Source organism: Vulpes lagopus, chromosome 4 (assembly GCF_018345385.1).
Source record: "Vulpes lagopus strain Blue_001 chromosome 4, ASM1834538v1, whole genome shotgun sequence".
In the NCBI taxonomy this organism is placed as follows: domain Eukaryota; kingdom Metazoa; phylum Chordata; class Mammalia; order Carnivora; family Canidae; genus Vulpes; species Vulpes lagopus.
The window spans coordinates 131,370,679-131,398,554 of NC_054827.1; the positions used below are offsets into that span (position 1 = coordinate 131,370,679).

The following is a 27,876-nucleotide window of genomic DNA, read 5'->3' on the forward strand; positions in this document are numbered from 1 at the left end:
CCAAAGTTGAAACTATCCCAATATCCATTAATTAGAGAATACACTATGACGTATTCCTGCACTGGAATTCTACAGGGATGAAAAAAGAAAAAAAATTGTTGTTTTGTGGACAACAGGGAGGAATCTCACAGACCCTGTTTTGAGCAAAAGAAGCCAGACATAAAAGAACAAATACCATATTGTTCCATTTTTATGAAGTTCAAAACTAGGCAAAACAGATGCATATGGTGGGTGATTTCTAAGAGGCCCCCAACGGGCCCACTTCCTGCCTCCCATACCCTGTGTGACCCCTTGCAGGTGGGCTGGATCTAGCACCTTGGTTCTGATGAACAGAACATGGACTAAAGAGATGGTATCACTATCGAGAGGAGGTCACAAAGGACTCTCACCTCCACCTTGCTCATCCTCCCCTTGTTCTCCCACTTGCTCACTTGGAAGGAAGCCAGTTGCCCCACTGGAGCTGCCCACACGACAAGGAACCAAGCAAACTGTTGGGTAATGGTTAGCCACCAAGAGCAGAGGCTATCAGTCTGAGAGCTTGCAAAGAACTGAATCCTGAGGACCAGCACTTGAGTGGGACTGGAAGTCCTGCCTGACATCTTCACTGCAGCCTGTAATAGACCCCACTAAGCCACATCTGGACTCCAGACCCATGGAACCATAAGATAATAAATGGTTATTGCTTTCAGATGTTAAGTTTTGGGGTATGTTGTTATACAGAGAACCAATGTAGATGGTGGTACCCAGAAGTAGGTGTTACCATAACAACCACCTGGAGCTGTGGGAGTGGCCCTGGGGCCAGGCAGTGAATGGAGACTGGAAGAATTTCAAGGTGTGTGTTGGAGAAAACAGTCCCCAAAGTAGCCTGGAATGAACTGTCAGTAGAAAGTTGGACTTTGAGCAGCTTGGCAGTAAGAGCTCAAAAGTGAGCTAGGATGTTACTGAAGCTGGAGCTTGCTGTGTCAGAGCAGAAGGCTCAACGGCACTGCCCTCTGCAGTGATGTGGGAGCAGAAACGGGCCTACTGAGCCAGGAGGACAGCCCAGTGAGCTGTTGGGGGTTCTGGCTGGTTCCTTGCTGCTGCTTGGAATAAAATGTGAGAGGAAGAGTAATGGAAGCAAGGGATATTAAAAAGGAATCAGGACAGGGGTGCCTGGTAACTCAGTAGGTTAAACGTCCAATTCTTGATGTCAGTTTGAGTCTTGATCTCAGGGTCATGAGTTCAAGCCCCACACTGGGCTCCACACTGGGCATGGAGTCTACTTTAAAAAAAAAAAAAGAAGTAGGGATCCCTGGGTGGCGCAGCGGTTTGGCGCCTGCCTTTGGCCCAGGGCGCGATCCTGGAGACCTGGGATCGAATCCCACATCAGGCTCCCGGCGCATGGAGCCTGCTTCTCCCTCCGCCTGTGTCTCTGCCTCTCTCTTTCTCTCTGTATGACTATCATAAATAAATAAAATTAAAAAAAAAAAAAAAAAAGAAGAAGAAGGAACTAGGTCATGATGGCCTTGAAAATTATCTGGTTCTCCAAAGAGCAAAAGATAATGCAGTTAAGACATGCCTTCACGGGGCACATGGATGGCTCAGTCCGTTGAGCGTCCAACTCTTGACTGGCTCAGCTCATGATCTCAGTCCTGGGATCAAACCTCGTGTCAGGCTCAGCATGGAATTTGCTTGAGAGTCTCTCTCTCCCTTTCCATCTGTTCCCCAACCCACTCATTCTCTCTCTCTCTCTCTCTCTCTCTCTCTCATTCTCTCTTTCTCTCCAATAAATAAATAAATCTTTTTTAAAAATCTAAAATAAATGTCTTCTGAGAAAATATCAAATCTAGGACATAAGCCGCAGATAGTAGTCCAGAGACAAAGCTGGGGTGTGGCCCAACATTGGTGAAGAACTGGAAAGAGAGGCTAGTGCCTCCAAGGTGAATCAGTCACAGAAAGGCCCTTTAGAGAGGCTGACAGAGAACCCCCAAGAGCCTCTCTAACAAGAGCTCAGGGCGTGAGCAGGGTAGGAGTGAGTGGGCTTACCTGGAAGAAATCTGTGGGTGTCTCTTATCTGATGGATTCCCAAGGAGCAAATAAAAGCTGGGAGGACCACCTTAGGAAAACACTGTCAGTCTGGGCTGAATGGTATGAAAGGAGGCAGTGAGACCTCCAAACTCCACTGGGCAGGAAGCAGGTTCGGTGACAAGCATGTGCTATCTTTCATGGAAAGGATGGATGATGGAAGTGGGTGGACAGAACCAAGAGTCCAGAAGGTGGAGCCAAGAGCCATGCAGAACTATTCTCAGGCTCCAAGACCTAATCGGGGACTTGCCAACATGTACCCAACAGGATTTCAGAACAGCTTTGGGCCAATCCTGAAGCCTTCTGTTTTCCCCTCTTGAAAAGGAATGTCCACCCATTGCTGTATGCTGTATGTTGAGTGTATGTTGAGGGGAGGCAGATAACTAGCCTCTTTGTCTCCGGAGACCTCCAGATTGTAGGAACCCAAGGAGCCTCATCTACATACACCTAGATCTGACTTAGACACTTCCAGACTTTGGGGCTGTGATGGCTCTGGAGGACCCTGGAAGGGGATGGATGTGCTCTGCATGTGAGCGGGACACCAATCACTGGTCAGAGGACAGACTGGCAGACAGCCTCTGAGAGGGCCCCCAGTGATCCTCACTTCCTGGCATTCACACCCTTGTATAATCCCAACTAAGAAGTTAAGCAAGTAGCTAACGTTCATAGTGAAGCATTAGAGCTCAAGCTTAGCCATCGTGGCGCAGCCCTGCTGTGCTCCAGAAAGGCCTTTCATCCCGGCTCTGTGCCCCATGTTATAGTGAACAAACTTTTCACATCTGAGCCCCGGTTTCCCTATCTATAAAATGGGGATGTCTGTGTCATGGAGTAGTTGTGAACATCACTATATAAAGTCCATAGCATCATGCCTTGTATTCACTACTCTAATTAGATGCATCCAAATGTTCTCCTGTATCTTGCCTGATCTTGCTTTGTGACATCATGACCCCTGGACCAGAGGCCAAGTGGCCGTCCCTGACCTCCCCCTCTTCTTCTCCATCCAGTCAATTAATGAGACCTGTGGACTGTGCTCCTTCCCTCACACACTTCACTCCTTCCACCTCCTCTATCTCCCGTCTCCATTTCTTCTAAGAATTGCAGGAGCACAACCTAGCTGGTCACCCTGAGTCTATTTCTTTTCCCATCAAATTCTCCATCCTGCAGCCAGACTGATCAAAATGGGGTCATGTCTCTCCCTCACCAAAATTTTGTATGGCTACAGCCTACTGTGTATCAGACACTGGATTTCACATACATGATATCATTTCATTTTCATGAGGCAGGTGCTTCTGGGTGAAGAGCAGGAGCCCTCACAGGGTAAAGTTCCCTGCCTGAGGTCAGAGGGCTGGGAGGCGAAGGGGCCTGGGCTCTGGCCATTATACCCGCTCCCCAGGCCTATGAGATAATGAGCAATACCAGCTTCCAGATGCTTCACCTCCAGCCTCCCCCAGGTTTGCAAAGCGTCTCCATCTAATCCTTTTCTGTCCCTCATGCAAGCCCCAAGAGGGTCACAGGGCAGTTACACCAACCCTACCGCACACGTGAGGAAGCTGAGCCAACAGGCAACACGGCCTGCAGAAAGCCCCCCGTGGATGGTATGAGTGTGACTCACCCTCGGAGTGTCTGATGTGCCATTCAGTTCTCGGCTGGACCCTTCACGGCCTAGCCACCTCGCTTATCGACGCCCCCACCCCTCTGATCACACAGTGACAGCAATGGGGACGTGGACCGGAATGGCAACGGTGGACAGCCATGCCACTCACCTGAGCTATCAAGTCTCCATTTTCGGCGTGGACCAAGATCACAGCTCCCAGACCCTTCAGGAAGGTGAAGGCTTCATAGAGCTGAGGGAGAAGAAACGGGGTGGGGGGGGTGGTAAAAATATCATAGGCTGAGCATTTGCAAAGACAGCTCTTCTGCTCATAGTGTCACCGGCCCACCGGCCCCTGCAGAGGCAGCACGGCTGCTCCGTTCATACCGATGGAATGCCTGCTCAACCAGGTAAGCCTGGGAAAGGCTCTCCCCTTGATCCTGATGCGCTCTGGATCCCAAAGCAGGAGGCTGGGGGTAGAGCAGAACCAGGCCGAAATGCCCTCAGCCTTGGTGTGCGTTGTGCCTTTTGCTTTGGTGGTGGCTCTGCCCCACTGAAGTGCCTGCATTACCGCTGGGGACAGTGTGCTGGGAAGCTGGCTTCAGCTCCGCCGACACTGGGTAACTGAGCGTGCTCAGCCTGTGCTGTGGGCGGAGTTCTGTAATAGCTCTAACACTCAGATAATACACACCCTGCCAGCCATCAGCTTATTTAGGCAACGCAGGCCCTGCCTGCTGCCCGTGCCCTCTTCCCATCTGCAGAGGATCTGCACTCAGACAGGTGCCCGAGGTGAGGACCAAAGCCACCACGTTCCTTCTCCTGGGCCTCTTGCATTTTACCCTGGTTCTGTATGCATGCGAGACAGCACCCCACCCTCGGGACGTGTGCTTTTAGACGTGGACAGCAGGTGGTGATGGGGGGCGCTTTGGGGGCAGGAAACACCTTCCAGGATCCCCCCTGGCTCAACTCCATCTATCCCTGGGGCTTTGGTCGTTAGAATGAAACAGGTGAAGACCTCAATTACCCTAGACAGACAGAGAGCTACTTTGTCATGAGACTGAACCAACTTTAGCCTTTTGGTGTCAAATCAAAGTCCTCCAGGGCATCTTAGCGTAAGTTAGTCTCTGTAACTCCAAGCATTTATTTTGAGAGGCAAGACCTAGATATGTCTCCCACTGATATCAAAGTGTAGGTGATATGGAAAAACAGCTTATCAATGCCCATATGTGTGCCTGGCACTGTCCTAGAGTCTTGTATTAGCTCATTGAGTCCTCTGATACCCTGTAGGAGGCAGGTGCTCTAACGAGTCCTAAGGCACAGAGAGGTTGGGAAAGCTGCCTCAGGGGGCACAGCAAGTTGAGGATTGCAGCCAGTCTGGCTAGAGCACCCACGCCCTTTGCCACCACACTGCCCCCACCATTTTAAGCAGCAGAGGGCAGGGCAGTGATAATAAACACAAACCAGGAGTCCCAGTGGTGTGAGGAGGCCAGGTGCCCGCAGACAGTAACCCCGACACCCACATCACTACAGCATCACCTTCTCAAGCTCCTCTCACCCACATGACAATTGTTTGAAGCTGGCACAGCCAGAGGTGACCACACTGAGGGAGTAACCTCAGCCATTCAACTAGCTGGAGAGACAGCCAGGGCTCCTCCCTGGGTCAGAGCTAATGACTTGGTGCCTGAATTTGCTAAATCTCCAGAATGAACTGCTGAGATTTTGGAAAAGTACAGTTTCCTGTACAGAGCCCTACCAATGAGCATCTGTCACAGGATCTAGGAGTCTTTTTTTATTATTATTTTATTTACTTATTTGAGAGAGAGAGAGGGAGGAAGAGGGAAAGGGAGCAAGAATCTGAAACAGAACACAGAGCCTGACATGGGACTTGATCCCACAACCATGATTTCATGACCTGAGCTAAAGAGTCAGATGCTTCACCAATTGAGCCACCCAGACACCCCTAAACGTCTGTCTTTTTAAGGAACTTTTTAGATGTTACTAAGGATGAGATGGGTTTGGGAACCACCAAGCAACCGACTTGACCTCACACTAGTAGCCAGAAAGGAATGCAGGCCCAGCAGAGGTGGGGACCACCATAGGTCACACAGCAATTTAGTGTCAGAACCAGGACTTGAACCCAGAGCTCTCCCCCGCCTGTTCTGACAGCTCCTTTGCCCTGTGCTGCCTTATGCAACAGAGTGGCCTATTCCTGCCCCAGAGAGGAGGTGTGCAGGAGGACCTACCTGGCTATCAGACATTTGATAGAGATCCTTATATGCCATGTAGACTTGGAAGGAATTGACACCTGTTTCAAGATAAAAAAAGAAAACAGAAAAATGCATTTAAGAAAAAAAAAAGCGTTCCTTTCCAGTAAATCAATGATCATAGTACAGAGTGGTAACCACAAAGATAGGTGTCACTAGAACTCACAGAGGGGGCATCAAAACCAGCCTGGGCTTGTGGGTGAGGGGGGTCAAAGGAGGCTTCCAGAGAAGTCACACAAGCTGGATCTGAAGGAAAAGAAGGGAGGAAGAAGAGGAAGAGGGGGAGGCGGAAGAAGAGGGAGGAAACTGGACCAAGAGGAGGGTGAACATGGATGGTAAGGTAGACGAAAAGACAGAGTGTGAAGGTACTAGAAGTGTGCCTTGGCTGGATTCAAGGGACCATGTGCTTTTTTTTTTTTTTAATCCTCTACTTTTTTTTATTATGGTAAAATACACATAACAAAATTCACCATCATAGCCATTCTGAAGTGTACAATTCAGTGGCATTCAGTGCATTCAAAATGTTGTGCAACCATCACCACGATCTACTCGAGCATGTGTTTTTTTTTTAATCTTATTTGAATATTTTTTTAAATTTTATTTATTTATTTATGATAGTCACAGAGAGAGAGAGAGAGAGAGAGAGAGAGAGAGGCAGAGACACAGGCAGAGGGAGAAGCAGGCTCCATGCACCGGGAGCCCGACGTGGGACTCGATCCCGGGTCTCCAGGATCGTGCCCTGGGCCAAAGGCAGGCGCCAAACTGCTGCGCCACCCAGGGATCCCGAGCATGTGTTTTTAAAGCAAGGAGTGACATGATCAGAATTTTTTGTCTCAGGAAGACTATTTTGGAAGGAGTGTGGAGGATGGTCTACAGAGCATCATAGGGAAATGGCAGATGGTAAGAGGATGCAGAAGGCCAACAGGACAGGTGTGCTGAGGCTCTGAGTAAGGGCAGGAGCTGCAGGGGTGAGGTGGGGTGGGGGATTCAAGAAGGTTGAAATGGCAGGACTTCACGGGCTGTGTGGACAGGCCAGGAGGGAGCAGGGGACGTAGGAGATTCCTTCCTAACACACCTTCCAGTTGCTTGAGGACAGGGACCATGTCTTATACACTCCTTCAATTTGCACACCCACTATATGTGCTGTGCCATTAATGTTTGCTCATGGAATCCAGAAATGTTTGGGTAGGAATACGAATTTAGGGCAAAGTATTAAGTGGAATTGATACTTTATACTAAAACAATAGTGAAGACAATCCTAAAGTCTTTTCTTGTGCAGAAAACCCTAGCCACAAAAATTCCCCATCCAAATTATCAGAAAAAAATTTAAAGAGAAAAATAACATTCAGAAATTAACATTAAAAGTATCAGTTTTGAATTCATCAAGTATACTTAAATAAAAATAGGCAATTACTTGGTAGTGTATTCCTTGTAAAGACAAGCCCTTTTTAAATATAAAAACAAAACCTCATATATGCAGAGACACAGATCAATTATCAGTGAGAAAACAGGTAAAACTACAGTGAGAGATAATTCATAACCTTAAATGCTTCCTTACTTCTTTAACATAAAGGGAAGCAAATATTGACCTAGTAAGCTCCCATGATAAGAATTTTTTTTCATGCTAAGAAATTTTTAAGAAAAGGACAATTCACCAGAAATTAGAAGTAAATGACAAATAAAAGCAGAAATAATGAATTAACAAACATGGTAAGATTAATAAATACACCCTAGAACTCCATCTTGGGGGTGAGTGGACTGAGTCAAGTCATCTCATATTGAAAGTTGTCTCAAAAAAATCATGACAGATTTGAATTGTTATCAATGGAAATCTTCTGTAGGGTAATTCTTTAAACCTCAAAACAGAAAGCAAAAAACCAACACGGTAAATATATATGCAACAAATTTAACAGAGGTTTTAAAAAAGATCCTCTGATTTAGAAAACACCAGACAACAGTTATTTTGGAGGGAGGAGGGTGTTATGAGGGGCCCATGGCGATTCCACTGGGGGGTATCTGGCAAAGTCCTACTGTTTGCCTGAGTGGGATAGCCTTGTAATAATTCATAAAGCCACAGTTTTTAATTTGTGTGGTTTTTCTGCTCCTGCTTTATGCTAAAATATTAAAATAAAAACAAAGAAGCCAAAAACCCCAAAGGTAAACAGTACTTTCAGATAATTTAAGAAAAAAAAAGTGGCTAATAAAGATAAAAATATTTGCTCCTATTTATAATCAAAGTAATTCAAATTAAAACCTCAGGACTCTACCACATTTTAAAATATGTTGCCCAGTGCTAGTCAAAGTGCATCAAAATGAGTCCCTCCTATATACCAATTTGCACCTGCTTAAAAAACCAATTAAGCAATGCATATCAAGAGTAGCAAATGTTCTCATATGTTTGGCCTGATAACTCCACTCCTAGCAGCAGAACCTTGGAAACACAGTGAGCTCTGGAACTCCCCAAACCTCCCAAATTCACATATGCCATCATCATAGTTTTTCTCCAAGGAAGCAGCATGGAACACCAATTCTCAAAGATTGTGCTGAGCCCTTACTGGACTGTCCACCCATTGATGATACACGCCAGTTCTCAGAAACCCCTTACTCTATCCACCCCATGCCCTTGGAAGCAGCCATGTCCATACCAGGTGACCCCAGACCACAGAGGTTAGTGCAGGGCTGGGCACCCGGCAGATGTTGAGCTGAGCCAGGAGGAGGGACAGAGTCCACCTAACACCCAGAAACTGGCTGGTCTCCAAAACAGATGTACAGATACATGGCAGGCTGCTGCCTTCCAGCCTGATGGCTACAGAAGCAGAGAATGCAGGTCAAGGGTGAGGGGAGAACAGAGTTGGCTCAAAGACAAAAGCACAGATGAGCACGGGGCAAGGCTCCCTGGCGTGGAATCCTTGGATACACTAAGGCAAATCTGCTTCATTAAACTTAAGCCAAGCTCTAGGGGGATTCTGTTGTTTGCAATCAAACCTGGAGATGCTAGTATCTAGATTGGTGAAGAAAAATGGATTCATTCAAACCTGGTGAACAGGTTTTTTTGTTTTGTTTTGTTTTGTTTTGTTTTTACCATAGGGCTTCTCACAGATTTTAACATGATCATGTACATTAAGAATATTCAAGAACAGAATAAACAGAGAGCATTTCCCAAACTTATTGGACCTCAGATGCCCTTTTTCATGAAATATTTATTTCCTCACTCATCAAATATTTACTAAGTACTTACTATGCATGAGCATCATTCTAGAAGTTAGAGATACAGCTGTGAATAAGGAAGGAAGAATGCCTGTCTACATTCTACTAGGAATAAGCCATAAGCAAACAAGTAAGTAAGGTAATTTCATGCAGAGAGGGGAGCTAGGAACAAATTAAACAGGATGGTAAAATTTTTTAAAGTTTCACAAAAGTTTTACAGTGACTCTGTCTCTCCCAAGAGGCAGATCTATTTCTCCACTCCTTGATCGCTGGCTGGTCTGGAGACTTGCCCTGAGCAAGGGCATGAAGCAGAAGTGGTGCCATATTGGCTCTAGCCGTGCCTTGGGACTTTATGTTCACCTTGGAACCCCATGTGAAGAGGTTCAGGAGAACCTTCTGGAAGACAGGTCATGGAGATGTACGTTTTGTTTATCCATTCACCCACCAGCGGACATTTGGGTTGCCTCCTCCTTATGGCTGTTGTGCCTAGCGCTGCTATGAACATGGAAATCTCTCTTCAAATCCCTGCCTTCAAGTCTTCTGGATAAATACCCAGAAGTGGAATTGCTGGATCATAGGGTAGCTCTATTTTTAATTTTTTGAAGACCCTCCATATTGTTTCCCACAGCAGCCACACCAGTGTACATTCCCCCCAGTGGGGCCCCAGGGCTGCCATCTCCCCACATCCTTGTCAACACTATTTATTTTCAGTTTTTTCAATTACAGCCCTTCTAATGGGGATGAGGTGGTATCTCATTGTGGTTTTAAAAGTGGCTATTTTCAACCACTGGGTTTTGGAGTGGTTTGTCACAAAACAAAGGCTAACTGATCTAGAAATCAATGCCTAGAGGTCAGGGGCCATAGTGGCCAAAACCTAACATTTGTGGCACTGGCCTTGGGACTGTGTAGAGGGTGGAGGTCAGAACAGTCCCGTGGAAACTGTACACCAGAGGCTAGGGGAAAATCACCAACAAACTGATAGTGGAAGGTGGGAAAGGGACCACTCATATTAGGCAGCAGCAACACAAAAGGAAAAAACTGCCACTTGGGTTAACATGGAGAAAAATGTACCCCCAAGAATCTGCATATCTGCCTGAAGTGATTTCCGTGAAGAGCGCAGTTACATGCTTAAGGGCCAATTGGTTTCTTTAAGCCAAGTATGATGAAGTGCCAGAAGGTAGACATCAAATAGGACCAGAGAGACAAGGAATGGTTCAGTTTGCAAGCAGGATTCAGTGGACACACAGGGCTGCTTCTCGTCTCTATTCCTTCCAACCTACAAATATTACTATTAGGAAAAAATGGACCTCGGGGTAAAGATTAAATCAATGATGTGCCCAGAACTCTTTGTTAAGACCTCCTAAAAACTCAAGGTGGTGCCTAGAAAACTTCCCTGGGCAGACAAAAGAGCTTCCAAGAATCTTAAAGGCATCATCACATGGCACACACCAACAGCCACCTAATGTAGAGGGAAGCTCATCTCAAAAAAATATTTGTCCGGTGGACTGAGCTATAATGTGATCCATCAAAAAACCCACAATGTTTTAAAAAAAAAAAAATACGCTCTTTGATGAAAAGAGACAGCCTGTTCAAAATGAATGGGGTCTCTGGCCACCAACTTTCTATGGGTAGGAAAAGGGCTAAGAAAGGCACTTTGCTGCAAACATGGGCCATTTTTATGGAAAGAGAACTATATCTCCAAGGGTCAAACCAAGAGTCCAAAGGACAGAGCCTGAGCTATGCAAACAATGGCCTAGGGCAGGGGACAGGAAGCTTTCCTATAAAGGGCCAGAGAGTAAATCTTATAGACTTTGTGGGTCACATGTAGTTTCTGTCACATACTCTTTGTTTTTTGGTGGTTGTTTTGTTTAAAAAAAAAAACAAACTTAAAAATGTAAAATCATTCTTGGGTGATAGGCTACATAGAAACAGGCAATGGAGCTATATTAGGCCACAGATTGGGGTTTGCCAAGCCTTGAACTTGGGTACTACTCCCAAGAAGGACTGGCCCCAATGAAGAACTATTCTCTACTCCCAGAGAAGATCTTCCCAGCAGTATGTATCCAACTGGATTCCAGAATTTCTATGAAGTTATGACTGTGCACCACTAGTTTTCTCTCTTTTCAAATGGGAGTGTTTGTTGTGGTTGTCCTGTCCAAGCGCCACCACCGTAATGTGGGGTGCGTGGGGTGGGGAGGCACACAACTCATCTCTTAGGTTCCTTGGATCAAGAGAAGCCACACCCAAGGAACCTCATCTAGATCCTACATAGATGCTCAGAATGAGATCCTGGACTCTGAACCTGATGCCAAAACCAGATGGCATTTTGGAGTGGCTGAGGGGGGTGAGTGAGAATATTCTGAATGAAAGAGAACTATACTAATTGTGGCCAGATGAGACACAATTTAGATTAAAGTGGCCACAAATTCTTCCAGGTTCCTTCCATCAGAAGGCGGAATCTTTTTCCCCATTCCTCAAATCTGGGATACTCTTGTGACTTGACTTGACCAACAGGACGTAATTGAAATGATGATGTATAAGTTCAAAGCTTAATCCTCTAGGCCTTTCAGCTTTTACACTCACCTCCTAGAATGCTATCACCAAGCAAAGAGGTCCAGAGAGCCCATTAGAGGATGAAGGATCATGTGTAGAACATCCCCCAGCCATCCCAGTTGAGGCCCAAATGTCTGAGTGAGCCCATGTGAGATCAGTAGAGAAGCTGCTCAACTGAGCCCAGATGCAATTGTCACCCAATAGTGTCACAAGGTAATTAATGATTATTGTTTTAAGTCCCAGTTTTGGAGTGGTTTGTTACACGGCAAAAGCTAGCTGATACACAGGGCAATGTGATAGAAAGACTGTGGAAGTTCCTGCAGAAAGATCCAGAAGGTTCATACCAATGGTGGAATGACACAATTGTCCTTGCATTGCTATTTTTAGAACATAGCCAAGTGACACAGGCTAAATATTTGACCCAAGTGACACAGCCCAGCAATGAGCCAATGTGAGTTCTTCTCCTCTTTACGGGGCTTGGTTTTTTTTTTTTTTTTCCTCTCTCTTCTTTTCAATGATTTCTAAATTAAAGTTTCTATTTTGAGAGTGAAACACTGCTGGCATCCATCAAAACTAATAAGTACTATTAATAGTGTCTGGGGTCTGTGGCTTAGAAAACACAGGCAGGACTCCCCTGTCGGTGGTTTATAAAAAATCCCATCCTAGTCATTCTCCCCTGCCAAGTCCACACACTTGCTGGCACCACCGTTTTCTAGAATAACTTCCTCTTGTATTTTGAGATTTCTAAAATAAGCCATAAACTGCTTGATCTAAAGATGGATCCAAGTGCTGAGCGATGGCTCTCATGCCACACAGGCTGAGCCTGTACTTAGGAGAGGCACTGTGGGCCTGTTCTTTTGGCAGTCTGAATGCAGTGTGAAGAGCACCTGGCAAGAAGGAGGTCGGAGGCTGGCAGCAGCTTTAAGGAGCTGCAATCTGTGCCCTGGATAAGGGCTCCCAGCAAAGGGAGCACCCAAGGGAGCTAAATCCAGCCTGAGCCCCAGCTGCCAAGCCTGTGCCCTGAGAGAAAGGCACGTTCTTCCAAGGCACCAAGAGGGTAACTTTTTGAAATTCTCACAAAGACACCAAAGTGCTAGCAGCAGCTTGGTCAGGGAGCCGAGTCCAGATGCTAGCTGCTGTGTGACACTGGGGAAGTGACTGCACCTCTCTGGGTTTCCATTTCCATTTCTAAAACAGGCAGACGGAACTATATGAGCTCTACCTTGATTTCTTGTCCTGAAAATTTCCTGCCCTTATTTTTACAGTCCAATGATGATGGCCATCCAGATTCCTGAGCCAGCCCTCTGACTTAGAGAGGGCTGTGCTAAAAATGCTTTAGGAAAGGAGACCAGGTGTGTTCCTCCCTCCCTCTCTTCCTTCCCTAACTTACTCATTCATGCATTAAGTATTTACTGAGAGCTTACTCTATGCAAGACGTGTGCTAAAAAAAAACACTTGGGGTACAGGAGTCGGTAAGAGCATCTTTCAGGAACTTAGCTCTCCAATATTTGCTGTACCTCTCCTAGGTGTAAGAATCTGAGGAAAAACCCTTGAAAGCCACATAAGCAACTTGACACTGACCGTGGGGATACTGTGGAGTCACTGCAGGTGTTCACACTAATTGCTTTTTTATATCCCATATCTATGGCTGGGAGAATAATACACTGGAGGAGTAAGACTAGGTGCGGAGATCAGGGATGAGGCCAAGGAGGAATCTGGACAAGACACAGTGAGCCCCCCTACCAGGAAAGGGACTTGGGTGGAGACCCATAGTCAGAGCTGAGCTACTGCAGACACAAAGTAAAGGATCCAGTGACGGATGGGGAGGGGAGAGAGTGGGAAAGGCACATGGAGAATGACCACTGACATGGTTCCCATGCCTTGAGTGAATGGCTAGACAGGGGTTCCCCTCACAGAGACGGGGACCCAGTGTGACAGCAGAGTTTACTGGAAAGGGTAATGGGTTTGGGAGAACCTGGTAAGTCTGAGCCCCCAGGGGGCATCCTGAAAGCCATATCCTACATGAGCTGGGGCCAGGGTCACAGGGGGATGGATGGTGAGGACACTATGGAAACTGAAGGCCCCTCAGGAAGGTGAGCCTGGACTGGAGCCCTGAGGTCACCACCATTCACTGAGACCTTGGGAAGGAGAAAGAAGACCAGGCAGGGCTGGGTGGGGCTTGTAAATGATCCCACCTGTGTTTTGATGGAGCGACGGGTGTATAGAGGAGGGTAAGTGGCTTCAGCCAAGGTTCATGACAGTGCTGCTTGCCTTGAGGATGAGAAGGAATCCATGCACTTGGGAGCCCTGATAACAACATCCTTTATAACCATCCACCCAACTTCAGACACAAGACTGGCCAACAGGAAGGAAAAGGCAAGAACAATTGTTCTGGACAGGGGCCAGCCTCTACTGAGGAGCCTCGAATTTCTTATCTTGTTTCCCCTCCAGACTCTCTGGTCCTAGCAACACCTATAGTCCATCTGCGTTAACCCTCTGGGTGCCAGAGGAGGGCACTTTGCTGGCCCATCCACCCTAGAGCAGAGGGTTCAGGTCGTCTCCTTCAGGGAATGTGAGGTAGAGCCTGTGACCCATCCTTGGGCCAGGGGGTCATAGGAGGCTGATGTTCCTTTGGGTCACTGCTAAAACCCTGACACAGGGGTGGACACAGGGCAGGCCCTGAGCAGCCATCTGGCCAGTGATCCTGACTCTGCTTTGCATCAGAACACCTGAGCTTTGCAAACACATCCCTCTGGGAATTTGGGTTCAGCTGTCTGGGGGCCAGGCTCTGTTCAGCTTCCACGAGCTCCTTGGCCTGGTAGAACTAGCGATCTAATCCAAGCGCCTCCTTCTCCCAATGAGACAACTAAGCAGGAAGCCACTGTGTGCCAGGAACAGAGAGGAGAAAAACCCACTCCTACCGGAGTACTTTCTGCAGATGAGGGCAGCGAGAGCCCTGAGCCCCACAACCCTGCTGGAGAAGCCCCCTCTGGGGCTGTGAGAGCTCCAGGGGGACACCAGCCTGGAGCACAGAGCAAGCAGGAAAGGCTTCCAGGAGGTGTGGTTACTTGAGCCCATCTACAAGGATGAACCTCCAACATTGGACTGGTTTAGGGCCTCCCTCCATGTCTCAGAGGCACCACAATTAAGCATCCCAGGGGCCATCAAACAATGAACAAGGCTGAAGTCCCTGGCAGGAGAGGGGGTAAGTGTTGAGGATCCTGCCTAAGGGACCACACTGCCTCAGGTTCCTGGGAGGGGGAGACAGGCGGTGGGTGTGAGGCCCCAGAGATGACATGCTGCTTCCTGACCAAAGCTCTACTATTGAGGGCACTGCCTCTGTGGGTGGCTGTATAGACACCAGCCCTTCTCAGGGCTGTGCAGTCTGCTGCAGTCTGCTGTCCTGCCAGAGCCCATCAAGTGTGGACGCGGGCCCCTGGCCCTGGCAGCACTACTTCCTCCTGCATCACCAAGGCAGGTCAGGGTAGGACCTCTCTCCACAGAGGGCACCCCTTTTATTTCACTCCATGTGGAGTATCAAGGGACATATGGAGCAGCAAGCTCTGCATGAGGTCCCCAATGCCTGGGTTCCAGTTGGGCTTAGTAGCTCACCATCCATAGTACCTCAAGTAAAGCAATCCCCACCATGTACTATGTACCTCTGGGGTTGCTGTGACAACAAACACCTGGCATCCAGGTGGAGAATTAACACTGAGCTCAGACTGTGGGTTTTGCACCCAGTAACAGAGCCCTGGTGCTATGGATGAGGGGCCACTGTGCAACCTCAGAGAGAGTCAGCTAGGGGACTCGCCCAGCATCACATGGCCAGGAAGTGGAAGGGTAGGGTTTGAACCCAGGCAGCCGACTGCTGGGATCATCCTACACCCTGCTGATTCCTGTAAGGTACGTGACATAAGTCATTCCAATGGGACTTGTCTGAGAGAAAACAGTAATGCTGCCCAATTGTAGAAACGAAGCCAAGTTAGAGACAGACCCAGCAGCTTTCTCACTGGGCTCAGGTCAATGGAGCTGCCAAACTTGCTCCTGGAAACCATTCCCCCTTCACCCACTCCCCCTTCATTGGTGTTGGCTCCCCAGCCCAACACCAATAGGCCCACACAGATGGAGGGTGGACAGCACCCAATGTCCACTTGCAGAGCTATTCGCCCTATGAAATCTTTGCACAGACAAGCATGAATATCTTTACAAAAATGTTTTCCCATAACACTATTTGAAATAGCAATTGGAAATAGGCTGAAGTGGATGCTGTCATGAGCCCCTTCAGAATGAAGGACTTCTCCCCCTCCCCCAGCTGCTGGGAGAGCTGCAGGCAGATGACCCTCAGCTGTCAGCCCTGTTTGAACCATCCTCCATATACAGAGTAGCTCAGCTCAAGGCCATGCCCCATCCCAGGGGGGCCATACCCAGTGCCTGGATGATGGGAGCTATGAAGTCCCCAGCCCCCTTGGCTTCCTCAGGATCCCTTGGCAGGGTGTCCAGGTCTCAGAGCTCCTTGCAGCCAATCTTATTTCCTGGGCTTCACTCACAGGTGCTGATCCAATGATCACTCTGGGAGAGGCAAAATAACAGCCCCCCCCCCAAGATGTCCCCACCCTAATCCTCAGAACCTTTGAATATGGTGCCCCCACAACAAAGGGAACCTGCAGATGGGATTAAATTAAGAAGCCTGAGAGAAAAGATCATCCTGTATTACTTGAAAGGGCCTAGTGTGATCACCAGAGTCCTTTTTAGTGAAAGAAGCAGGGGAGAAGTCAATGTTGGGGGAGGCAGTGGCTAGAAGGATCAGAAGTCATGAGCCAAGGCATATGGGCAGCCTGTTGGGGGCAGAAAAGGCAAGGAAGGGTTTTCCCCAGGGCCCCCAGGAGGAACCCGCCCCACCAGCACCTTGACTTGAGCCCTAAGGCCCAGGCCCACTTCAGACTTCCTGCCTCCAGAACTGCCATTTGGGTTGTTTTACACCACAAGCGGGGGGTGCTTATTATAGTAGCAATAGGAAACTAATCCACACTCATTTCCTGCAGACTAATCTCTAGAGTTTGCTCCCTGGGAGCCCTGACAACACAATTTTTAAATATTTTCCAATAGGAAGTAGATCAACCCAGTACCTCCATAAAATTGAATACTCTGGAGGTCTTATCAGAAATGATGGAATGATGATAAAAGAAATAACTAAAAACACAGAAGCCACTGGATGTTATGCTATATGTTGGCAAATTGAACTCCAATTTAAAAAAAAATATGTAATTAAAAAATAAATAAAATAAAAACACAGAGGCCTTACCAGGGGCCAGCAGTATTCTAAGTACTTTATGTATTTCCTCTCACTTGATCTTCGAAACAACCTTTTTATGACCTCTATTTTCCAGATAGGGAAACTGAGATATACAGATATTGAATGACTGGCTCAAGGTCACACAGTTGCTAAGTGGAAGGGCCTGGTGATCTACAGCATTTTATTGAGTGAAAAAAAGCATGGTGCAAGATGATGCACATTAAAGTTGCATGCATATAAGGGTGATGTATATGTAAGTGTGTATACACTTACACAAATAGGAAAATTGCCTGGGAAGATGATCACCAAATTATCGCTTTTTACTTTAGACACTTCCAAACTGTTGTTTCTCAATAAACACGCACTAATTCTGAAACTTAAATCAATAAAAAAAATTCTATATTAGGAGTTGGACACTTAAAACCATGAATGCTCCTAAAAACTTCCCCAAATCACTTCTGTGCAGGTATCTGGCCAAGAGAAGAAAATCCTCTGTCTTCTTCTAAGACAATGCAATAAATACTACCCCACAAAGTCCCCCTCCTGACAGAGCTGTGGCACTCTCCTGTGACCGGGTGTTCCATCTGACCCTCCTCCATATCCCCACATGTAATCAGGCTGCTAATACTGATGTGATGCAGCCCACGGGGTAAAGTGGGAAACTACTCAGGATTTAACACTAGGTAAGAAAGGTAAGACACAACATGGTAAATTCCCTTGGATTATGATTCTATACAAGAGTGTGATTCACAACAACTGCAATGAACAGACATTGCCTTCTCGATATGGAGAACTCAGACATACAAAACCCAAACTCATAAGTGGGCAAAGAACATAACTGGACATTGACATAAAGGTATGCAAAATGTCTACCATAATTAATGATAAAAGAACTACAGTGTATAGTGGTAGATTGAATTTAGCTCATCGAATTTACAAGCATTTTATAGAGGAAAGAACACCCAAAGGTGCGAACATGCAAAGAGCCAAAGACCTGGGGATTATGGGCATGTAAGTGTGTGCACCTTTCAGGAAAGCAATTTGGCTAAAAGTGTCATGATCTTGTAAAATGTTAAAACCTTGACCCTATACTTCCAGTTCTGGAAATCTAAGGAAACAATTAGAGATACAAACAAATGTTTATATATGAAGATGTTCACCATAACACTATTTACAATAAAGCAAACAGCACCTAAGTGCCCAATAAAAAGAAAATAGCTAAGCAAGTTAACCATTGCATTGTACATTACAAGTCATTAAGAAGTTATTAATGAAAAGTAATGATTACTCATAAAATGTTAAGTGAAAACAGAAAGATTCCAAATAACTACTTTCGTCTAACTATATAAGAAGAAAATCATCTAAATAGAAAACGGAAAGCAATAATCCTTAACATGAATGTAAGTGGTAACTGGGGGTAGGGCCAGAAGAGAAACATTTTTTTTTCCTTCTCTTGATTTTCTGACTTTCTTATATTGTGGCAAATATACTTTTATAATGAGAAAATAGAATATCTTACAAATTGAAAACGCCCCTGAGCTCTCCTTGAAGCATTTCCTTCATCCGAGGCTGCCTCTTCAGAGAGCCTCCAAAACTGCTCCTCTCCCAGACTGAGCACTCCTGCCCTGGTTCATCCTGTTCTCGTATTCTTTGCTTCATGTACCTTCAGTTCAAGTCACCTCAACACGATGCACACTGTAGTGTCCACACTGTGCAGGGATGCCCAGTATGAGCCCAAACAGAAGTGAGCTGCAGTGGGATAGAGATAGATAGACTCCCTCCCCATAGAGCTCAGGGTTTAACAGAAGAGCCAGACAGAGAACCAGTGTCCCATAATCCAAGAACAATGGAGAAGGTGCCCCCTCAAAAGGCCAGAGTAGCCTGATATGGATATTTAAGGGATGAGCAATTCTGATTGGGGAAATTGAAGAATGTGCTAGTTGATGTTGGGCAGCAGGGTAGAAGAAAGGGCATTCCTGGCAGGGGGGTACAGCCTGAGCACAGGCCCAGCAGTGAAGCAGGTTTCAGGGGATGGCATCCAGGATAACAAGTACCCCAGATGTGTTTAGGTAGAGAAAGAGAAATGAGCCTAGATCAGCAAGAGCCTTGCATGTTAAGCTAACATGAAATCAGGCTTTCTTCTGTGAACCCAGGGATACCACCAAAGGGCTTGAAAAAGAAGAGGACAGATTCCTTAAGGAGGATCCTGTTTTTCCATTGTTTATGTGGCAGTGTGTAGCTCATAGCTGGGCTCACAGCAAATGCAGATAAAGGGATTTTTTAACTCTTACATAATGAGACCCAACAAAGAACCAGGGATTCCAGAACTGTACCCCCATTCTGAGGCTTTAACTGACCTTTGTCCTGCACCAGCACCTCCAACTCCTCCCGAACACCATCGTACCAGCTTGTGATGTCCACATGGAGGGAATAGTCGCAGCAGGATTTGGTGTCAGCTGCTTCATGCCATTTCTCGAAAGAGGTCAGCAGGCTAGACCCAGGTTCAGGGACAACATGGTCAACTATGAAAGAAAAATATGTATCAATATTGTAAAACAGGACTCAAGCTGTTCCAATGGTAGCCTCAAGTAGCTTCTTCATCCCATCACCATCACATCATCATCATCTCCATCATCACCATCACCATCATCATCATCACCACCTTAAATATCATGATCACTATAATCATCACCATCATCATCATCACCATCATTATCATCACTATCACCATCAGCATCACCACCACCTTAATCACGACTATCACCCCATCATGACACCATCATCAACACCATCACCACCACCATCATTACAATCATCAGCACCACCACCACCACCATCATCATCATCATCATCGCCACCCTCTTCATCATCACTGTCAATACTGCCATCACTGTGACTATCATTACCATAACCATCAACAGTGACATCATCACCATTGTCATTGTCATCTTCAGCAGCAGCAGCATCACCGTTATTTACTGAATGCTAACTATGCTTCAGACACTGCCACAAGGCTTTCTATAAATTATCTCATTAAATCCTCCCAACCATCCTGTGAAGTGACTATTAATATCTCCCTTAGCAGAAGAAGAAACTGAGGCTCAAAGAGGGTAAGGAACTTGTCTAAAGTCACCACAACGGGATCCCTGGATGGCGCAGCGGTTTGGCGCCTGCCTTTGGCCCAGGGCGCGATCCTGGAGACCCGGGATCGAATCCCACGTCGGGCTCCCGGTGCCTGGAGCCTGCTTCTCCCTCTGCCCGTGTCTCTGCCTCTCTCTCTCTCTCTGTGTGTGACTATCATAAATAAATAAATAATTAAAAAAAAATAAAGTCACCACAACTAGGTAAGTGCTGGGAGGAAGATCCAAAGAGTTCCATCAGCTGCACTGAACCCTTTCCCACTACTCCATACTGATGTAGCTAAAAAGGTGAACAAGACCTTATAGGCTAAAAGAATGTTAACTTCATCACCCCTTTTTAAAAATAAGATCTTAAAAAATATAAACCAAACAAAAGGGGAGACACCTGACTTTTAAACCTCACTTGACTTTGCATATCCCTCCAGCTACAGCCCTGTTTCCCTATCAAGAGTAGTCCTTATTCTCCACCCACTCACCCCTCCACCCATCTAAAGCATCGGCCTCTGCTAATTCAATCTCTATGTCTCCAGTCCTGACTCCACGGGACCTCTCAGGGCACAGTGAATCAATCCCTCTTCTTGGCTTCTGTGACAACATGGATTTCTGGCTTTTATTCTACTACTGTGGCCATTTTTCCTGTCTCTTTATAGACTCTTCTGCCTCTACTTGGCCATTAAATGGTCAAATTCCTTACAGATTGGTCCTGGAATATCCTTCAATACAGCTGCTCATTAAAATGTACCACTCCCTCTTAGCTGCAGAACTCTGAAACCAGCTGTTTCCCTGACCTCTCCATCAGGATGACTCAAAAGCTCTTCGAGAATAAAATGTCCCAAACCTCATGCAACATTGTCCTCCCTTGCAAATCTGATCCCCGCCACTTCCTCAGCTGTGAAGATACCACCTTAGTTCCACAGCTGGGATCCAAAGAGTCATTCCTGACACTTCCTTTCTCTCAGGTATTCCCATGTCTGACCCATCACCAAGTACTTACATTTCCATCCCACATTTCCCTGGAGCTGTCTGCCTCTGTCCACTTACATGGCCACACTCCTAGGCCTAGTCACCCTCTTGTGTCAGCTCAGCTACTGCGATCCCTCGCCTCAGGTCCAGCCACATCCAACCTAGGCCACTCTATTCTGGTCTCTTTAAAACCCAAAGCAGATCACATCATTCCTTGCTTAAAATCCTTCAATGGCTGCCTATCATCCATTTGGAAAAGTCCAAACTTCCTGTCTCAGTCACTGAGTACTACTGGTACCATCCTCACCTCCCTGTCTAATCTCACATGATCTCATCCATAAGTCTCTACACTCATGCCTCATGGGCCTTTATCGTCTCTTAAATGCAAGCAGTGTTCTCCTATCACAGGGTGCTCCCTCTCCCTGGAGCTGCTCTCCTCCACCCTCTTCACTCAGCTAATTCACACTCATCTTTTAGATCCCTGCATGATCCCTGTCCCTTCTCCAGGGACACCTTCCCTGAGCACTTCGTCCCTCAGTTCAAAGCTCCGTGCACAGCTTTCTGTTGTAGCCTTAGTCACAGATTATAGACACGTGTGTACAATCATATAGGATTCATAACTCCCCACTCCCCATAACTGTAACCTTTGGAGGATCAGCACCATGTCTGCTTTATTTATTCCCTCCCACAACACTCAGCATAGTGTCTGGCACAGAGCAACCCACCCTCAGTAAACACCTGTTGAATGAAAACATGGGGTGGGGACTCAGAACCTCCCTGCCCCTCACTATGGTCCTCCTGGTGCTTTCATAGGTTTTTGGTGTTCCATGAAACACATTGTGAAAGCCACTCTTTTCCAGATGGGGTGGGTGGATGAGGCCCAAGGATGGGTGGGGGGCCTCCCCTAAGAGTCTCAAAGCTGATGATGGGAAAAAAAAAACAAACAAGGATCCTAGAGGTCCTGACTCCTCATCCAGGGCTCTGTCCTATACTCACTCCACACAAGTCACTGGAGCCTGCAACTTCCATCTCTACCTCTCAGAACCATCCAAGCTCCTATATCCAAGTACTTGCCACATGCCATGTACTACACTTAGGAACCTCATGTATGTATGTCTTTCAGCAACACCATGGTTGGGGGAGGCTCATATAATAAAGCCCATCCTACAGATGAGGAAGCTGAGGTACAGAGAGCCTAAATACTGCCCATAATCATGCAGCGCTGAGTGGCAACGATCAGGATTAAACCTAGACAGCTTGGGCAGCCCAGGTGGCTCAGCGGTTTAGTGCCACCTTCAGCCCTGGGCGTGATCCTGGAGACACGGGATCGAGTCCCACGTTGCGCTCCCTGCATGGAGCCTGCTTCTCCCTCTGCCTGTGTCTCTGCCTCTCTCTCTCTCTCTCTCTCATGAATAAATAAATAAATAAAATCTTTAAAAATAAATAAATAAACCTGGACAGCTAAGGTCCAAGTCCAAAACCATCCAGGTCCAACATCTGGGCTTCTCTCACTTTCCCAATGAGCAGATACAAAGGCTGCTTTGTGGAGAAGGGATGAGGACCATGCTTGTCTCATGAGCTGGGCCATCCCCCTCCTGGTTCAGGAGGATGAGGCAGCTCTGACACATGAGCTCCACCCACACTAGCCAGCTCCAGCCCAGTGTACTTCCAAAGGGGAGGGAGAGAGATGGGCTGGGTTGTAGCCAGCTCAGGGATGAGCCACTTGGACCCAAAGAGCTTATCAGTTGAAAGAATACTAAAAATCAACTGTTGCTTATTTAAATAAAATCATTTATTAAAATGGAATCCAAGAAGGGCACCTGGGTGGCTAAGTAGGTTAAGCATCTGACTTCAGCTCAGGTCATGATCTTGGGGTCCCGGGACAGAGCCCCATGTCAGGCTCTGCCCTCAGCAGGGAGTCTGCTTCTCCATCTCCCTCTCTTTCTGTCCCTATCTCTGCTCATGCGCGCGCTCTCTCTCTGTCAAATAAATAAATACAATCTTTAAGAAAATTAAAGCCACCTGGGTGGCTCAGTGGTTGAGCATCTGCCTTTGTCTCAGGGCATGATCCCGGGGTCCTGGGATCAAGTCCTGCATCAGGCTCATCACGGGGAGCCTGCTTCTCCCTCTGCCTATGTCTCTGCTTCTCTTTGTGTGTCTCTCATTAATAAGTAAATAAAATCTAAAAAAAAAATAATAAAATTCAAAACTTAAAATAAAAATGGAATCCAAGAAAGACAAATTACTTCAAAAAATACAGGAGACTACAAAATGCTGTAGAAGAAGAATCCAGCATCCCAAGAAGCCCCTGTAGTAATGGCTTGTACGTTTGTATACAATGCTTCCTCCCCTCTCCATGTTCACCATGGTTCATGGTGGGCAGAGTGCAATCCCAGGGACTTTGGCTTTGGCCATGCCCTTGCTTTGGCCAACAGAACTTCAGCGTGTAAGTGAAGACAAAAGGTGGCAAGAGGGGTGGCAAGTTTCTACCAGGCCCTTCTTGTACTTCTGCCATCTGCCAGGAGAAGGGCATGTTTGAGCTGATCGTTGGCTCCAGGGTGGGAAATCCATGGTGCCTGTCCAAACCCAGCCCACATCCTGAAGCAGACTCACTCCAGTCCTGCTCCTAGTCCCTCAGACATTTGACCAAGAAAAACAAGTGATGCTTGAAGTTTGGGGATTGTTCATTATGCAGCATTATCACAGCATTGCAGCATCAAAGCCAACTAGTACAACCACTTCCCCACTACATAACCTTCAGCAACTTGTCTCAGCCTCTACTTCCCTATCTTTCACCATAATACCTATAGCACTGGTTTCAGAACTTTAGCCATGTGCACACCAGATGCAAGAATTTTTTTATTTATCTCCCTACAACCCATATCATTCTTTCCTTAATACTTTTCTTTAAATGAGCTCATAGTATCTAAAAATGTAAATGTGAATTTCAATCTCACCCTAAGCAATAATACCCATGATGTGCTAGTTATTTAACTTCAAATCCATTAAAATAATTCAAACTTTCAAATGTCTGTATTGCCTATAAAATTTTCTGTGTACCACCAGTGGCACAGCCTCTATGGGAGGTTGTGGTAAGAATTACATTAATTGGTCCTCTAAGCAAAGTGCCTGGTGTAGCTTGGGCATTATGCTGCTGCTGCTGCTGCTGCTGCTGCCAGCGATGATGAGCCAAAGTCCATGTGCCCAAGGCAGGGGTGCAACTCACTGATCATTGTGGTCCCGCCTGCCAGTGCTGCCCTGGTGCCTTGGAAGAAGTCATCAGCAGCAGTCATCCCCTGGGAGGGCTTCTGCAGGTATGTGTTGACATCGATACCTCCGGGAATCACCATCCGCCCATTGGCCTCAATGGTCTTCACTCCACCAGGAACTATTAAGTTCTCTCCTATTTGTCTGGAAACAAACAACAGAAATGGCCTTTGGGTCTTAAAAGACAAACAAGATGGCAGTCAACTGTGTGGCTTCAGTTCCATTAGGTAAACATTTCTGAGCCAGATCCTATGTAGGACACTGGGTAGACAGAGAATGCTCAGGGAGGGCTCCTGGCCTTGTGGTGCTCACGGTAAATAAGGAGGAGAGGCATGTGGGCAGATGATCACAGTGCAGTACAGCTGAGGGGTGGGGGAGTATATGGGGCTGCTTCACCAGCCCAGGAATCTGGGAAGACTTCCAGGGGGAGGTGGTGGCAAAGGGTTCTCAGTATAGCCGGTCATTCCAGAGTAACTCGCACACTTTTGTCAACCACTTGAGGACAGTGGCTATAGGAGACAGAGTCTAAAGTCCCCTTAGCTCTGCAAACTGTGAGAGGTAGTGCTATAGGCTGAAGTGCAACCCTCCCAAACGCTCTATGTTGAAGCCCTAACCCCAAAGACTCAGAATGTGACTTATTTGAGGATGGGGCCTTTACAGAGACAATTAAGGTAAAATAAGGGTGTTAGGGTGGGCCCCAATCCAATAGGATTGGTGTCTTTATAAGAAGAGAAAACAAGAACACAGACCCGCAAGGAGAGTTGATCATGTGAGGACATGGGGAGAAGACAGCCGTCTACACACCAAGGAGAGAGGCCTCGAAGAAACCAACCCTGCTGACATCCTCATGTCAGACTTTCAGCCTCCAGACCCATGAGAGAATCAATGTCTGTTGCTTAGACTGCCCGGTGTGGGGTGCTCTGTCACGCCAGCCACGCAAGCTAACATAGACAGGCAACCAGGATTCTCCTTTTAGGTCTCCTGAGCACTGACCTTAGGAAAGCTGCCTAACTTCTCAGTACCCACGAGAAAAAGCCACTAACATCGTAACACCTCCCTAGAGAGGATCATGCTGGAGATAGCAGACTTTTTCTGAACATAATGACCATCACGTCTTGCCCCGCGTGGCGGCGGCTGTGTTTCATCTGTTGGAACCAGAATCAGGAGACATACAGGGGGTGGAGGGGAGGCTCAGCCAGAACCAGGGCAGATACATCGGCCTCCAAGGTCGGTTCCTGATGAAGACCACTAGATCTGAATATGAGCAATTTTTATTTTAAAAAAACATATAGTTGTTCTGAACTCGTCATCTTAGGCAACAATATTCTAAGTCACATAAAAACACCAGTAATGAAGATACAAGACAGTGTCGCTTTGGGAACATAACGTGAAGCCCCAAACAGAACCCACACTCAAGTGGCAGAAGCAGATGCTCCTGGCTCCTCTGGCCCGCTGGGCAGGACTGGTCTAGGCAAGTGGGGTTGGGGTACAGAGGGATCCCCATGGGGCTCTTCCACAGAATCAGGGCATTGCACTCTGTCCTGAAACCGGGAATACATCTAGCAAAAGCACAGTGCCAGGAACCACTACCGTGACCCCTCCCACAACCAAGGCGCTGCTGCTTCTGAGGCCAATGTCCTTCCCTCCATCATTTCCATCTCAATTTGCAGACTCCTGCCTTGCCCCATCCTCCCACTGTCCAGCTCCAAACACACGGCAACATGTCAGGAGCTGAAGGGCGGGGGGTCCAGGAGGAGATGCCCCACACCCTACAGCAGAAGATCACTCCTGAGCACTGGCTCTTCTAAGCACTTCTCAGACCATCTCATTTAATGCTTCAATTGGCTTTTAAAGACAACAGGCTAATGTTCAAACATTTGATGCCGGCAAAGGCCTGGGCATGACCCAAAGTGGGCACGAGCTGTACACACCAGCACAGCCCTACTTGTGGGTACCTGGGGTCTGACTGGGTGTGTGACACAGTCACCATGCTGCGGTGCCAACAAGTACTACTGTTCTGAGTCCATTTGAAAGGCCTGACAGTCACCTCTCTTTATAGGAAGTATTCACGGTCTGCAAAAGAGAAAACAGAATTCAAAGAGGTACGGTGACTTGTCCAAGGCCACACAGAAAATCAGTGGTGGTCTGGACTCAAGCCAGGTCCCTCCAGGCCTAATATAGGCTCTGCCCACCAGCCTGAACTGTCTTCCTGCTTCCCTTACATAGAAGGAGGAGATTCTTCCCAAACTTGGATTAAACCGGATGGAACCCCCAGCGCATTAGGAAGAACCCAAATGGTTCTCAATGGGAGCGTGTGTGGAAAAGGAGCGAGGGAACAGGAGGCTCTGTGAGTTGGCCAGGCACCTCCCTTCCCGCACCCCCAACACCACCCTCACCCCACTCACACGCACTCGGCGGCCAACGTCTGAGTCATCAGCGCTTGCAAATCGGACAAAATCCTCAATGAATCATAACACAGCTGAAGAGCTTCTAGGAACACTTGGCAAAATGGCCACAAGAGAAAGAAATTCTTGGGGTTCAAAGTGAAGGAACACAACTGGGCCTCCCCATGCTAGGAAGTGCTGCCTGGGGTCAGTGCAGGTGGTCCCCCTCTGGGTCCCAGTCCTCCTGCACCTACTTCCCAGCCAGCCAGGGACTCAAGCTCCAAAGGACCACCTGGAGACTCGCTCTGCTTAGTGGGGTGACATGGAGAAATAAGAGAGTCCAATAAAAAAGGGGTTTCTGACTAAGAGGAGCTGACAAATCGTGAATCTGTGGACACCGCATATTTCCTGGACATGGCCCGCCACCGTTCCATGACTCTAGGTGTTCACACTCATACAGCAAGCACTTAATAAGTGCAGCTTGACCCATGAGCTCTTGTTCCATGTATACACATCCTGGAATGCAAGGCTCTTGGGGAGCTAACCTCAGTCTCCTGCGACTGGTGGATAGGTAGTCCCGCAAAAGTGTCAGCATCCTTTACCCCTCCTGCCCCAGAACACTGAGGCCCACAAACCAGACAGAGTTCATCCCGGAATGCTTGTCTCCTTATCCAAGCAGGGGACTGACCTAGAAAGCTCACTCCCCACCACCATCACCTCTGCCTTTCTTCCTCTGGTTCCAGGCTGTACTGTGGCTAAGACCAAGGTCCTGCCACCTGACAGGTCGGGGTTCCTCTGCTACACTTGTGGTCAATACTCCTGGTACGTCTCTGCATCCGGCACTGTGCCAGGCCCCGGGCGGGGAGGCCCTAAGGCAACATCCCTAGTCAGGGGCAAGAGCAGCATGAGGAGTGTGGGGACTGGCACATAGGCCGGCCAGCAGAGGAAAACTGCCAGCACGGGGGTCAGGGAAGGCTTCCTGAAGGAGGAGCCACACGAGCTGGACCCACAGGACAAAGAGTGGTTGGGGAAACAGGGGTCAGAATGAGAATGAGCAGAGGGGCAAGGCATTCCAGGCAGAGGATTTATGGATGCAAGGTTCTGGGTAAGAGCTGCTGGGCTAGCTCCGTGGGTACCATGTTTTCAGTGT

The 27,876-nt window shown here is 47.3% G+C and overlaps 1 protein-coding gene across 2 annotated transcripts in view; it reads right to left on the reverse strand.

The window, feature by feature from the left end:
• The window catches only part of CRMP1 (collapsin response mediator protein 1), a 72,431-nt gene that overhangs the window by 19,097 nt on the left and 25,458 nt on the right, over positions 1–27,876 (reverse strand). For both annotated transcript variants that reach the window (XM_041751286.1, XM_041751287.1), the window contains exons 3-6: positions 24,302–24,486; positions 19,330–19,494; positions 5,899–5,960; positions 3,828–3,908 (exon numbers count right to left, since the gene is read on the reverse strand). In XM_041751286.1, the coding sequence (XP_041607220.1) occupies positions 3,828–3,908; positions 5,899–5,960; positions 19,330–19,494; positions 24,302–24,486 (493 nt within the window). The remainder of the gene's footprint in view (positions 1–3,827; positions 3,909–5,898; positions 5,961–19,329; positions 19,495–24,301; positions 24,487–27,876) is intronic.